The 13,842-nt window shown below is 39.1% G+C and overlaps 1 protein-coding gene across 4 annotated transcripts in view; it reads right to left on the minus strand.

The window, feature by feature from the left end:
* Positions 1-11,240, minus strand: part of COQ10B (coenzyme Q10B) — a 28,609-nt gene extending 17,369 nt beyond the window's left edge. The window contains exon 1 of one of the 4 annotated variants that reach the window (XM_088135677.1): positions 11,188-11,240. In XM_088135677.1, coding sequence (XP_087991803.1) covers positions 11,188-11,225 — 38 coding nt within the window. In that variant the 5' untranslated portion in view covers positions 11,226-11,240. Of the gene's footprint in view, positions 1-581; positions 740-11,187 lie in introns of those variants that run through there. The other 3 variants (XM_007440976.4, XM_007440978.4, XM_088135676.1) reach the window with 3 other exon arrangements.
* Positions 11,241-13,842: the final 2,602 nt, after the last annotated feature.

The following is a 13,842-nucleotide window of genomic DNA, read 5'->3' on the forward strand; positions in this document are numbered from 1 at the left end:
TACTACTACCCGCTACAATAAAGATGGCTATTATGTTCATAAAAATACGTAAAGGACGTTACTCGGAGCTAAGCTGGCATCTAGCAAAAGGTTAAAGGCATCCAGCCGTGAGTGCCCTATATAAAAGGCCTGGTATTGCACATCTCTGGCCAAAAAAGCTTGTCTCCGGGCCTTCTATTCCGGATCAAGGGCGGAACTGTAGGGAGGAGGAAAGGATGAAAGCCAGCGGGGGACCAAGCTCATCAGGTACTCCCCAACCTTGGATTCTGTTGCTTTTCCTAGCCGGTGGACGAGGTCCCAGAAAGGCAACCGCGTCTCAGTGAGGCTATCGAGGCGCACAGGAACTCTGACAGAGACGGGAGGGGAAGGAAAAGCGAAGACGGCGGGAACCACCCACGGTGCTCGTGACCAAGGAAAGTCGTCTCTGAAGCCGGCAGCAGCGGCGGCAGACCCACTTAGCCGCCCCACTCAATCTGTCGGACGCCCACCAAACTTCCGTGGCTTAAAGCTCTCCCGAGCCGAAGGAGAGAAAAGGGGGGTGGGGGGGCTCTCCGGACAACCTGCGCTCCTTCTCGCCGTACCTGAGGGCTACTCTGCGCGAAGGCACTGCCAACCTCTCCACGAGAGCCTTGCCAACAGCCCGACTGCTCCGCGCCATATTCGACTTTCCGCGGCGCCTTAAGCCGCCCTCACTGCCCCATCCCACTCTGGCTCCCCCTCACTCGGCCGCCTCCTCAACGGCCTCCCAACACCTGTCCACGCCTCCCTCCTAGACGCAGAACCAATAGCGCGCGGGAGCCGCCAAACGGTAGCCTATCAGCGCACAGCTCGGCGAAGCGTCAGCCCTAGGAGTTCGCCGCCTCCTTTGGACTACTCTTTACCCTCTTCCTCTCGCCCCCAGCACGTGATTTACCGGGCTCGCGCAGGAGATAGAGTTCTGGCAGCGAGGCCGCGCACGATCACAAGACCGTTGCCGGGGTTATACAAGGCCCTTAGGTTCGTGGAAGTTAGAATTGGCACGCGATTGGCTAAATGGAATGCCATTCGTTCGCCCTTTTAAACGGCGTAGCTTGAAAAGCCAGTAATGTTAGTAAGGTATGCAGAGAATGTTCCTGTTATTTTTCCTCCCGTTTAAATCGTTCCTTGGCAGCAAAAGCAGTCTTAAGACAAGGGGAAAATCTTTAGCTGCTCAGTGTTTGACTATGGCTCCTGCTTTTCTTTTTCCACCGAGGCAACCCAAACCGATGGACTGTGTTAACCACAGTTAACTCCACTTCTGTCTCCCTACCAAACATGGCTATACTGTATACAGTACATATCTCCCCTTTTCAGTGGTAGGTGAGAAACCGCTCAAGTACAAAGCCTCTGCTGCAAACATGAGTTGGAAAATGTGTTATTTACACTTTACAAATTATACATGTTAGAGGAATACAAAATTCAGTTGAAGTCCAGTTTCACTGAGACAATAGTGTATTGTCATAAAAGATTTTAACTATTAGAAACTATTGTATCAGAATTGATAAGAATGATTAGCCAAGATGTGTGCCCATGAAATAAGTTGCATCCAGTGGTATCATTCCCCAGGAATAGGGGCACCAGCTTGTTAACAGAAAAGCCTTCATGTTTTCTGTATTTCTCTGCTGCTAACTGGTTGTCTGGAGTTTTGCAGTCCAGGTGTGGTGGTGGTATTCTCCACCCTACACTTGCTCACATCCTTTCCACATAGCTATGGGCAACCTAGAAGATTAAACAGAATCAGAAGAGAGAACTAAGGGAAGCAAAAATGTGCTTGCATAGTTGATGATAATCACTTGTCTGTAACTTTCCGAACCAGGCATCATTCCATTCTACAGTATGCCATTCAAATCCCTGTACTCTTTTCAAAATAAAGTCTGAAAGTCAATGGTTGTAGCTGACCCCTAATTTTTATAGTAATTTTACTGAACATTACAATTAAAAAAATAAGAATACAAACTAAAAAAATAAAAGAAAAAGAAAAAATAGTGCAGAAAATAAAAAAAATAAAAATAGAAAAAAATATAGTAAAGAAAAAGGAATATATAAAGAAATGACTTTCCCCTTCATAACAAGTATAAACAATTTTAATAACTTATCATCTTCTCTTAAATCACAACAGATGATCTCTTCCTATATCTCATCTCTTATCTATAAACAAATCTTTAAAGCCTTGTAATTCAGTCTTGGTCAGCAAAAGTGCACTAAGGATTAGCAGAGATAACATATCTATTTTAACCTTGATCAAATAAGCCAACTATACATTCCTTCCTTTTACTTTTAACAATCTTGATCCTTAATCCCCTCAAATAATTGTTCACAAATATCCTTCAGTACGTCCAATGTTAAAGTATTTTGCTCCATTCTGTATTAGTAAGTCAAATTTAAGTACCTTTCTCCTAATTGTAAGAGAAGAGTACTTGATTGTACTCTTTAATTCCTTCTGGTTCTCTCTAGTGTCCAATCTTCAAAATCCCAAAATCCTTTTTTTTTTTTTTAAGTATTCAAAACAGCATTTCCCCATGGGAAGGATTCTTATAATTAGTTTCAAAATCTTATTTCAAATCCATCTGGACAATTTGTAACTTTCCAAAATCAACATTCTAATTACCCCTTTGCTGTTTATTCCAAAAAAAGAGAATTTTTTAAAGTCCTTAAACTTTTATAAAACTTTTCACTAAGGATTGAAGGAAACTCACCCAGTGTAGTAAAACTTGCTGTTATGAAGGTTCCTAATACCTGAAAAGCAGTTAACAAGCAATTCCCCAAAAGTAATTAAGAAAGGAAGTATGTGAACCCAGCGTCCTTTCTGAAGGTGCCAAATCGTGGTTGGGCTATGATGGTGTTCCCTCATCTCCAAGAGCTCTAAATCCACTAGAGGCCACTGTTTTGCAGTCTCCTTGTGAGGAGCAACTGTCCTGAGCATTCGTGGGCAATCCCAGTCCTCTCCTTATCCAGAAAGGAATCATGAAGAGTTGGTCCATCTACTGGCTCTTCATTCTGCTGTGGTCTTTAGTTTGCCATTTCTTCCCCAGAAGTCAACTTCTCATAGCTCACACAATTCAGGGATACACAAGTCAAATAAAAAGAGGTTTGTAATAAAAAAAGGGTTTAATCACCCACTTGTTAATACTGAGGAACATTTCTGCTTAAGCAGGATTATTTGTTCTATGTTTAGCAACAAGTAACTAAACCAGATAAGTGCATTAATTGGACTCTTATTTCACAAGCTAGGGAATTTACACAAGCATAGATTAGGTTAAGACTTCCATATGTGACCTGCAAAAATCCAGATGACTACTAGACAGCAACAGAGATAGTTTCCTACCACCTAGTGGTCATCTGGATTTTTGCAGCCCAGATACAGTAGCACATTCAAATGTGATTTTTCCATTGAAGGATCAATCCTTAACAAGGACAGGGACCTGTTAGGGTACCTAAACAATTTAGCATTTTTCTTTAATATCAGAAAAGACTACATCACTAAAAAAAATGTATTTGTTTAGCAAGCTAGAATGTAGTTGGTCTCACAATAATATATCATTAAGTTTTTAAAGAGGTGATTGTCATTTCATAAAATCATGTTAATACAAACCTATTTTTTTTTCAAAGTCAATCAACTACCTATACTTAATATTTATTTATTTATTTATCATATTTATTTATCATATTTATTTATTTAAAGCATTTGTATAGCTGCCCATCTTAAAACCAACTTTGGGTGGCTTACAACCAATAAAACAATATATACAATCATAAAACCAGCAACAATAAAACTAAGTAACAGAAAAACCTAAAGCCACAACCGCAGTTCCACGGTGCATTACCCTTTTAAATATAAAGTAAACCTGCAATTTTCAGTTTTTCTCTTTACATTTATTACAGGTACAAAATCTGCAGGACAAGAAAGAATACATGTTGCTACAGGAAAACTAGGATCTTCAGCACAATTACTTAAAATGCAACTGAGTTAGGTACAAATTTAGACTCCATTACCCAAATTCTTTAAGTTACGGTTAGGGCATCAGGCTAGAAACTGGACCATAAGTTCTAGTCCCACCTAGGCACAAAGACAGCTGGGTAACCTTGGGCCAGTCACTTTTTCTCAGCCCTAAGAAGGAGGCAATGGCAAACCATTTCTGAAAAACCTTGCCAGGAAAACTGCAGGGACTTGTCCAGGCAGTTTCCAAGAACTGGGCACGACTGAATGAAAAAAAACCCCCAAATTCTGGGAAGAAGTATCACTAAATTCACATAATCTTATACAGCATGCCTTTAAGATTTCCTTGCTTACAGCTGACTCAGTGAAAGAATGTCAAACTGCCCATGACTGAAATCCCATTTACTGAAATTAGTCTGCTCTAAGCAAGATTCTCAGGATTCAATCTACTGAAATCAAGATGTTCATATTTGGGACTAAGGGGCAAGGCATTTTCCAGCACATTTTTATTATGACCAACTAATACCATGGCTTCTTAAATTGCAATCTAAAATAATCCCAAGAATGTCTGCTAAAGCTTGTTTGAATGAGTCCAGAATTTCCATGCAGTTTATTTCATTACTCTCAACTGCAAGTTCCACAATTTCAGAAAGAATCAAGAATGGAACTTACAGGCTACTAGGTCATGGCTCAAGCTGTTAATTATTGAACAATGCAAAGAAGAAAAAATCCTCACTAAAATGCAGTTAAAACAAAAGGAAAGTTCATACTCCCCCCCCCTCCAAATATGTACAGCAAATGTGTTTTCTAAACACAGGAATTTCCACTTTCATACCTATTTTTGTGTTGCAGTTTACAATCCAACATAAGATACGTTTGCTCTTAAGTCCCCCAAGTTCAAAAAGATTTAAGTTCCAACTAAGCATGCTCATTAAAATTGGAGTTAAATCAGCATTCTGTTTTTCTAGATACAAAAATTAAATGTCACATATTAGGGCTGTGTACACTCTGAAAATGATTCAGTACAAGTGGTTTGGACCTTGTACAACTATGGTAGCTTTGTGATTCTCTGTTAAGCAGCCTGAATTTTTTATGAGTGCAACACAAGCTTGAAAAAAATATATGGCTGCTTTAAATGAATAGCAGAAAAGTCTAAAGCACTTCTTCCCGTAGACAATGCTAACTGTATTATTTGGCTGCCCCTTCCTCCATGCTCTCATACCCAGCTTGCTAAAACACTGAATACAGGTTGCAACAATTTGTTACATGACTTACTTCTCAGGATTAAAAATAAAATATCAAAGTACTATAGTGAACAGAACCTGACTTCATATGAAGAAACCAGCAAGTGATCGCAATTGCAAGGGAAAAGTTATCTCTGAAATCCTAGCCCCGTATTTAAGAAGCAAGAACTCATTGCTCAAGAAAGGCAAATTAAGGAAATTTAACTTAAAGATCAGTAGCGCAAGGTAGAGGATTTGGGAAGGCCGAGCCAGAGCAGAGGATCCATAGGTACCAAGCAATATATAGGAGCACTCCATTGAATGTTTGTTTGCTTCAGAACCAGAATACTGTACAGCAAAGCAAATTAAGGAATGAAAGTTAAGGCCATGCGTATGGGGCAACATTTGGCAAGATGGGGTGGTGGTAGGGATAGAAGGCAAATGCTTGCCCATGCAGCAAAAAAAAGAATTAAATGTATGTATTTAATTTAAATGATTAAACCTCTCTCTGAATTAAACACTTAAATAGTTGCTCCTACAACATTCACTCTGTTCCTTCATCACTGTGAATAGCCATAGCACTCTTCATGGAAAGTGAAAATTAACCATCAACCACCACAGAAGACAAAGATTCAAGTATTTTCCTTGTTATGCCTCTCCCCATCACCAGTGGTAAAAATAAATTTAACAGAAACAGAAAAGGAAAGAGGCAGAAAAACACATTAAATATTTATTATTTAATGATAAGTAAAATCTCATAGAAAAAAGGGCCATTATTGGGGACAGAGGTTTCTTAACCAAAGCAAATTCTAGGCAAGAAAGAACTAGGAAAATTCTCAGTGGTTGTTGGAGGTGAGAAGGGAGAAAAAGTGTGTGTGAAAGGCAGACAAACTACAAGGGCTACAAAATCTCCCCAGTGCTGCCACTTCCACTTTTTCTTCCCTGATCTTGCCAACACTCTTTGACAAGTTGGGGATCCTCTTTGAAGGCCCAACTCTGTTTCTGCAAGGAAGTAATTGCTGGCTTAGCTTTAGAAATAATTTACTTTTAAAAAATGTTCTCAGTCCCAATGAAGGAACTTAAGCTACTATAAAGACACACAAGGTGTGATAATGTTTGATCCTCTGCATAGGTTTAAGAGTAGATAGAATACATAATGATTAGCTATTGTCTAATTTTTCACTTAATTATATCTGATTACCAGGGAAGACTTATATGCCAATATATACCATCCAAGTCATTATGGAAGCCAAGATGCCCCACATAATCTGTAATTTGATGTTTCAACATACAATTGCTGATAAAACATTTCAGCAGAGACCAAATAGAGAACAGACTGAATCCATAAGAATTGCAAATGCACATGGTGTAACATAAGTAAATTTGTGATGTCAAGGCTGGGAAGCAGGAAATTTGCAGGAGAGAGGGACTGTACTCCATTTGCCTCAAGCCTTCTTTTCAGACTCGATTTAACTCTTATTTTCTGGCCTCTAATAATTATCCCGAACATACTCAGTTAATTCTGTTTGTTAAAAAATAAAGCTGGTTATAAGACAGTAATAATTTATTATATTTGTAATTTATGATTTTCCTGCTGATTGGCAAGTAACTGTCAATATTCAAATCCAATACCTCAAAAATATACAAAAATATCATTTTTAGCAAAGGCCTAAGTTTAGAAATGAGTGACTATCTTCTGAATATAAGATATAAAAAAAATGATGAACACAGGCTGCTGTCGCACATTCATTTGCATAGGGATAAGCAGAATTAATTTTAAGATAATTTATTGCTGAATACCAGAAACATGTATTAATCTTTTATAAATATGCTTGTATCTAGAAAACTGGAATGTATTTAAGCTGATTTTCAAAAAGAGCTAACGGTATGGCATTATATTAGGAAGAAAAACTAAAATGTTTCCTGGGGTTAGCACAAACTTCATTAACCGCAGCAATTATTATACCTGGAAAACTCAGGTGCAGGGATAAATACAAGATATATATAAAGTTACTTTTACATATATTGATAATGGAATTTGCTCAATTAAACATGAGAGTGTTTTGCAACTTCTACCCAGAATTAGACTATCTGAACATCTGTGTTTGTCTAGGAAATTGTATCTGGATTTTGCCAGGTTTTGCTGTTCCAGATTCAGATTGAAAAATAAGGAATCAGAATAATTGAAGAATTAAGATCACTAAGTGATTTAGGATGTTGTACATTTGGGGGCAGATGAAGCTTAATCTGGTTTACAAATTCAAAAATCATATTAAATATTATATTAATAAAAGCTCTAATGGACAGGTACAATAAAACTAAGCGTTTTCAGCATCTTCTCCCCAATATTACTTGCAATATATCACTGACTGCCTTCTAGAAAACTCCAAGTAAGTCTGTGAAATCATCTACTCTTAAGTTCAGGGACTCTAGATATTCCCTGACAAAGGGTGCCATAAGCACAGCTAATATACCATAAGAGTTAATTGCATAAAACGTTTAAAGCAATGAAGTTTTACAGCAGTCCAGAGCTAGTTGCTCCAATAAGAGCTGCCAGTTTTACAGCACGTCCATTTACAAATTCATTCACTTTTGCATGCTTGAATTTGATAAATGCAGGTCATTAAATTAATCTTTCAGCCAGCTATTCCTTCCATGTACTCTTCCCTGCCTTCTTTTTCCATTTTTGTTTTGCAGCTTTCCTTCTTGATTTTGCATTCTGTTGAGCATTCCAGTTTTGTTTTGTTTTTTGCATTGGTGGGAGTTGCTCATTAGGTTTTATTGTGATTTAAAGATGCTTTGTACTCCTCCAAAAGGTTGTGCTTCTGTAATCATGCTTTTTTTTTTTTTAATCAACATTCTTACAGCATCCACAACCCAATTTCACTGTTAGAAGTTTTTGGGCTGAGGGATACACATTTGAATAGAGAACTGGGGAAGAAGATGCTCTCTAAAAAGGGAGTGAAGCCAAAACAAATAAACAGGTGGAGCCACTAAAGTCCCCATATCTGGTTTACTTGAAACTTAGTTGTATTCCTTTTCTCTTTTTGTTCATAATAAAACTGTACTTCAGATATTTTTAGAAGCACTCTGGAGACTGCACCCAAGAATTTAGGGGGTCACAGTTTGTGCACTTCTGCTGTAGTGATATGGGTTTTCTTTAAAAAATTGGACTGCAAAAATTTCCACTGCTTTAAAAAAGAAACAAATTTAACATGCTTTATATTTAGTAAGAAAAGCTTCTCCTCCAAAATACACATAATTATGTTAGTTGTACAGGTTGGAGATTGATTGAGATTGAAAAGGATTTCCAAAAGCCAAAGTTTTATTTTATTAAACAAGTAAGTAAATAAATAAAATGCACTTCATGATTGCATTCATATATTTTGGTTTAATAAACCAACATTCAAGCAACCACCCCTTTCCTCTGGTATGTAGCAAGCAATTAAACTTAAACCTCTTCAATTAACTATACTTTCTTAGTATGAACAACTATACTTACCTGAAGAATTCTTGGCTTAGATAATCATATATAAAAGACCAAAATAAAAATTGGTGAGCTACAATGTCTATAAAGTACTCTGCAAATAGTATACTATCTTCTTAGCCTAAGAATGATGTATTAATATAATAAACGAGCCTATGTGCTTGCCATGATAATGGCAAAGGAAGAAAAGTGGTTTTTTGTTCCTAGCCAGGACAGAAACAGGAATGTTGGAAGAGGGCAGACCATTTTCCCCCATATTCACTAGTTCATATTTTCTGCTGGCTGCAAATGCTTCACTTCCTCCATGTCCTTTGAGGAAATTAAACTGGCCTCCAGAGGCAATGGAGAAAAACGTTATACAATAAGAGATCCCATTCACTGGATGGAATGCCAGACTCTCACTTGCTGAAATTTGTTGTGATCTCTGGCAACCAGCCAAATCAGTATAAGACTTGCTGAAAAATCTGGGTGTTAAGGCCCAAACGCATCTCAAGAGCCCTGGAATGGGAAAAAAAAAGTGTTTATATTTTAAATTTGAAACATAATTATCTATGGATACATACAATCTAAAATTTCAATATGTAGATTTAGCTTCCCTACTTTGGGTGAAGAATTTGGAAAATTATTTATTAAATAAATTAATTACATAAATTAAAATTATTATTTTGAACAGAGCACAAAGGTTTTACCATGTAAAAAAAGCAAGTTCATGAAAAATATACAGCACAGAAAGCTAGCAAGTATTTTCAACCTACACACTTTGGTAAGGTTTACTTTCTCTTAACTTCATCAGCCTTTAGGTGCAGAATGCATGACACCTTGCTAGAGTAGTAATTGTGAGAAACAAATTGAATTATTATTAATATAGGGAGTCTCTGGGTTAAGAACTCCTGGTTTACGGATGACACACAGTTAAGAATGGAGCCTATTGTAGCAAAATTTGAGTTAAATACACAATGGTTTGAGTTACACAATACTATTATACAATGCATACTGTTCTGGCTTACATACAAATTCACCTTAAGGACAGACCTTGGGAAAGAACTCATTCTTAAACTGGGGACCACCTGTACAACTAATACACACTTCCTAGGCACCTCACTGCAGAAATATACTTGTGTTTGGGCAATCCACTACCTAGGAAAATTTTAAGAGGGGGAATAACAAATCTCAGAGTTGGAAAGGATCTTAAAGGTCTGCTAACCCAACCCTCTGCTCAGAGCTGGATCCTGCCAAAGAACTTCTGACACTTCACCATTCAGCCTGTTTGGAAACCTCCATTGCTGGAGAGTTCACCACTTCAAGCAGCAGCCTGTTCCAGCGGCTGACACTTTCTACAGTCAAACAGTTCCTCCTGACATCTCCTATTTCCAGTTAGAAACACTGGTTCTGGTTCTGCCCTCTTACAATACATCCACTCCCTCTTACATGGAACAGCCATTCAGGTATTTGAGGACCACTATCCTATCACTCCTTAATCATCTCTTTGGTACACTAAGCTAAACATATGTAGACCCTTTAACCTTTCCTCACAGGACTCCGTTTCCAGACTCCCATCTTCCTCTGTCCTCACTCTAGTTTGTTACACTGTCCAAATCCAAATTTGAGCTTTATTATGGTCATAGATCAGCATAAGGGGGTGGGGTACACTCATTATAAAGAATAAAGGATCTAAAATATACATCAAGAGTGAAAATAAAAATCTAAATATATATATATATATACACACACACACACACACACACACATAAAAATATAAAAACCAGGCAATATAAGAGCCAGTTAATGGCACCAGGCGGGAGACCCGGAGTTCTAGTCCCACCTGAGGCACGAAGCCAGCTGGGTGACCTTGGGCCAGTCCCTCTCTCTCAGCCCTAGGAAGCAGGCAAGGGCAAGCCACTTCCGAAAAACCTTGCCAAGAAAACTGCAGGGACTTGTCCAGGCAGTCACCAGGAGACAACACTGACTCAAAGGCACTATATATATATATATCCATATATATGTTAAAAAGTAAAAGCAGATATAAAAAGCATGTGGAAGACTAGCACTATTAAGTTATAAAATACTCTAGTATGGCAAACTTGGTGCTCATTAGATCTGTTTTATAAAATTAAGCCCAAAGCATAAGCCATCAATCAGATGAATTTTGAGCGCTGCTGCACAGAACCTGCCAACATTGTATTTTACAGCAGGGTGGTGTCTGAAAGCAACACTGTCCTTGGTGAACTGTGGGGCCTCAAAATGGACAGCATATTCTAAGTGGGGTCTGCTAAGGGCAGAGTCGGGTGGAAAAAGTACCTTCCTTGATCAGGAATTTATACTCCCGTTAATGCACTCCAATTCCTCCTAAACACAGAAAGCTAGCATACTTAGCTACATTGAAAACTCTTCTCCCCACCATCCTTGGTGTACATGCAGAACTGTTTTATTTATTTTGTCAGCAGGGAAGCGACTTGACCTTATATAACCCTGGAACTTTTTTTAAAATCTCAGGCGCACTTAAACTCACACAGACTACATACCCCTGAATAAACAAACAATTAGCTGCTTGCGCGCACATGGATTCTCCACCTGGGAGTCATCGCAATTTCAGGAGTGCCGGACTGTGAATGACAGCCACAGCAGCAGCATATTTACTTCTTTCCTGCCGGCCCACAAACGCTTAAGCGCCTCCTTCCTCGTCCGCGCCGTTCCACAAACTTAGCCTCGGCCCTTTCTTCCGCCCAGAGCGGGAAAATCCCGATTCTGCCGCGCAGAAGCACCAATCTCTAGCACGCCGAGCTTTTCTCGCGCGTCTTTTCCTTACGCCTTGTTTCTCCTCGCTCCCTCCTCTGGTGCGCGGGGGAGAAGGGCCCCCGAAAGCCTTCAGGAGCACGGCTCCTTCACCCAGACGCGAGCTCAGTGGGAAGGGTCCCATACCTTTCTCACTCCCACCATGCCAGCTGTGAACCTGGTTTCCTCGACTGATTCCAGCTGTGCTGCGAAAGGGCCGACCTTTCTGTGGTAGGTCTAGCTCAACCTTGCTCCTCTTCTAGCTGATTCGCTGCCGCCTTTTGGCTGACAAGAGAACCGCCCATCCGCTGCCGCCGAAGATAACAGTCGAGGAGGGAGAAAACAAGAAGAGGAGCAAAATCATGTTTTTGGACCACTACAAACCAGTATGAGTTCCCCTTGATCAAGAACACCAGCTGTGAAAGAAAAACTGTTTTCAGTTGTCTCCGCCTAATTAAGAGGGCAAGCTTCAGTTAGGTTTACCTCACAATTCATTATTCCAAAGGAGAACTTTAAAAAGGTGTTGGACAGTCCTCTTTGGAAACGTATCAAGGGTCTCACACTGTGTTAACCGAACTGTGATGTATCGGTGGCATATCATACAGTATTGCATAATCCCAGCCACTGTGATTTTCCAACTATTGTTTGATTTAATGTGTTGCATGAACCAGCTCATTATGATTTATTTGATAAACTGTGGTTTGGCATGTGTGATCACAACCCAAACTGTTATAAGGTGGTTTGGTTGATTTTGTTGTGTGAACTCAGCCAATTGTAGCTTTTTTAACAATATACAAAATAATAGCTTAAGAGTAGTATCTGAGTTGTCTGAATGAATAGCTTTCATATAGATCAGTGAGAGAAAGTGCCTTCTGTGGATGTTAGGAAAAAATGCAAAGAAAAATGCAGATTTCATCTGAGCTTGGAAGCTAAGCAGGGTTGGACTTAGTACTTGTATGAGAGACCACATGGGAATCCGAGGGCTGTGGGCTAGATGGAACGTCAAAAAAGCATTCTGGAAGAAGGAATACTGTAGCAAACCACTACTCTATTACTCCTAATAAAACTATGTTGATGCAGCCATGAAATCACCAGAACTTGGAGGGTTTAATCTTATACTCCAGAGCTACTATTTTTACGTTACATGGGTACTGGGAGGATCAGAGGTAACTATCACTCTGTAGAATAACTCCATATTTTAGACAAATAATCTCTTCCTATTTGGAACTTCATTGCTTTTTACTGAGCTTTCGCGTGCATGATGCTTTTTGTTTCATGTTCATACAAGATGGCTGGCCCTATTTCTGATGATTGAACTCAGCCTTTGAACCTGAGATATGTTGTCCAGGTGACTTTGCTAGATCCTCTTAATCATTGCAATGGAGTCCATGACTCAATTCCATTTTTTTAGATTTTCTGTTCCTGCCAGATATTTACGCTATCTACCCATGGGAGTTCAATTCCTGGGGGAGTTGAAAACTAAATTGGCAAGAAATGGAGTGCCTAGAGAAGAGCTGCTTTATGAGACTCTGCAATATATAATCTCTGCTTCAGATCAATAGAGGCTGTTCCTTCCCTGTCAGCTCTTCCAACATGGAAAACAGAGTATGGTGTAGAGCTTAAAGTGTTGAACAAGGAGCAGGGTGGGACAGTCCTTCTCTCTCAGCCCAACCTCACAGGGTTTTTGTTGTGGGGAAAAATAGGAGAAACAATCTCTACCTTGAACTCCTAAACAAAAAGGGGAAAAAACCCAATCTAACAACTAAGTGGTAGACCAAGAAGTAGTTTAGCACCAAATGGTTTTTGACTAAAATTAGTCCTCCTTAACAGTCTGGCCCATTAACATGTGAAAATGGTAAGCAAAGCAAGAGAAGATAAGAGGGCTTTTCAGATGCAGATCTTTGGCACAGTTATAGATTCAGCTGCAGAGAGATGTATAGAAAACTGAAAAGATGACATGATTGGTTGAGTTTTTTTAAAAAAAACAGCTGTAAATGTAAGGGGGAAAATAGTAATTGTTTGAAGGATCCAAATATCTTTGAACAGTGGAACAAAAACTGGAAGAAGCCATTATATATATATATATGAGAACTGAAAAACAAAGCTCACTGCAATTGAAAGAACACATAGATATTTCCAATTTGCATTGTAAGCATTCATGTTCAAGAATCTCAATAACATCTTTTACTCAACGCTGTCGTGTATGTTATTTTTGAATTAAAAAAATAAATATATTGCACTTTTATCCATGAATGGATTCCGGTCCATATGCAGTCAGAAACCAAGCCCGTCTTTCAGGCCTCGCCGTTAAGGCTGTTACCTCCCTAATTTCATTCATGGAACAACCAAGGCTCCTCAAAACCTCCCCTCGCGTTGTAGCGGGTGACACTGTGTTTAAAATAATT

Source organism: Python bivittatus, unplaced genomic scaffold, assembly GCF_059951505.1.
Source record: "Python bivittatus isolate LINGU-HERP-01145 unplaced genomic scaffold, Pbiv_v1 ctg000200_np1212, whole genome shotgun sequence".
NCBI lineage: Eukaryota > Metazoa > Chordata > Lepidosauria > Squamata > Pythonidae > Python > Python bivittatus.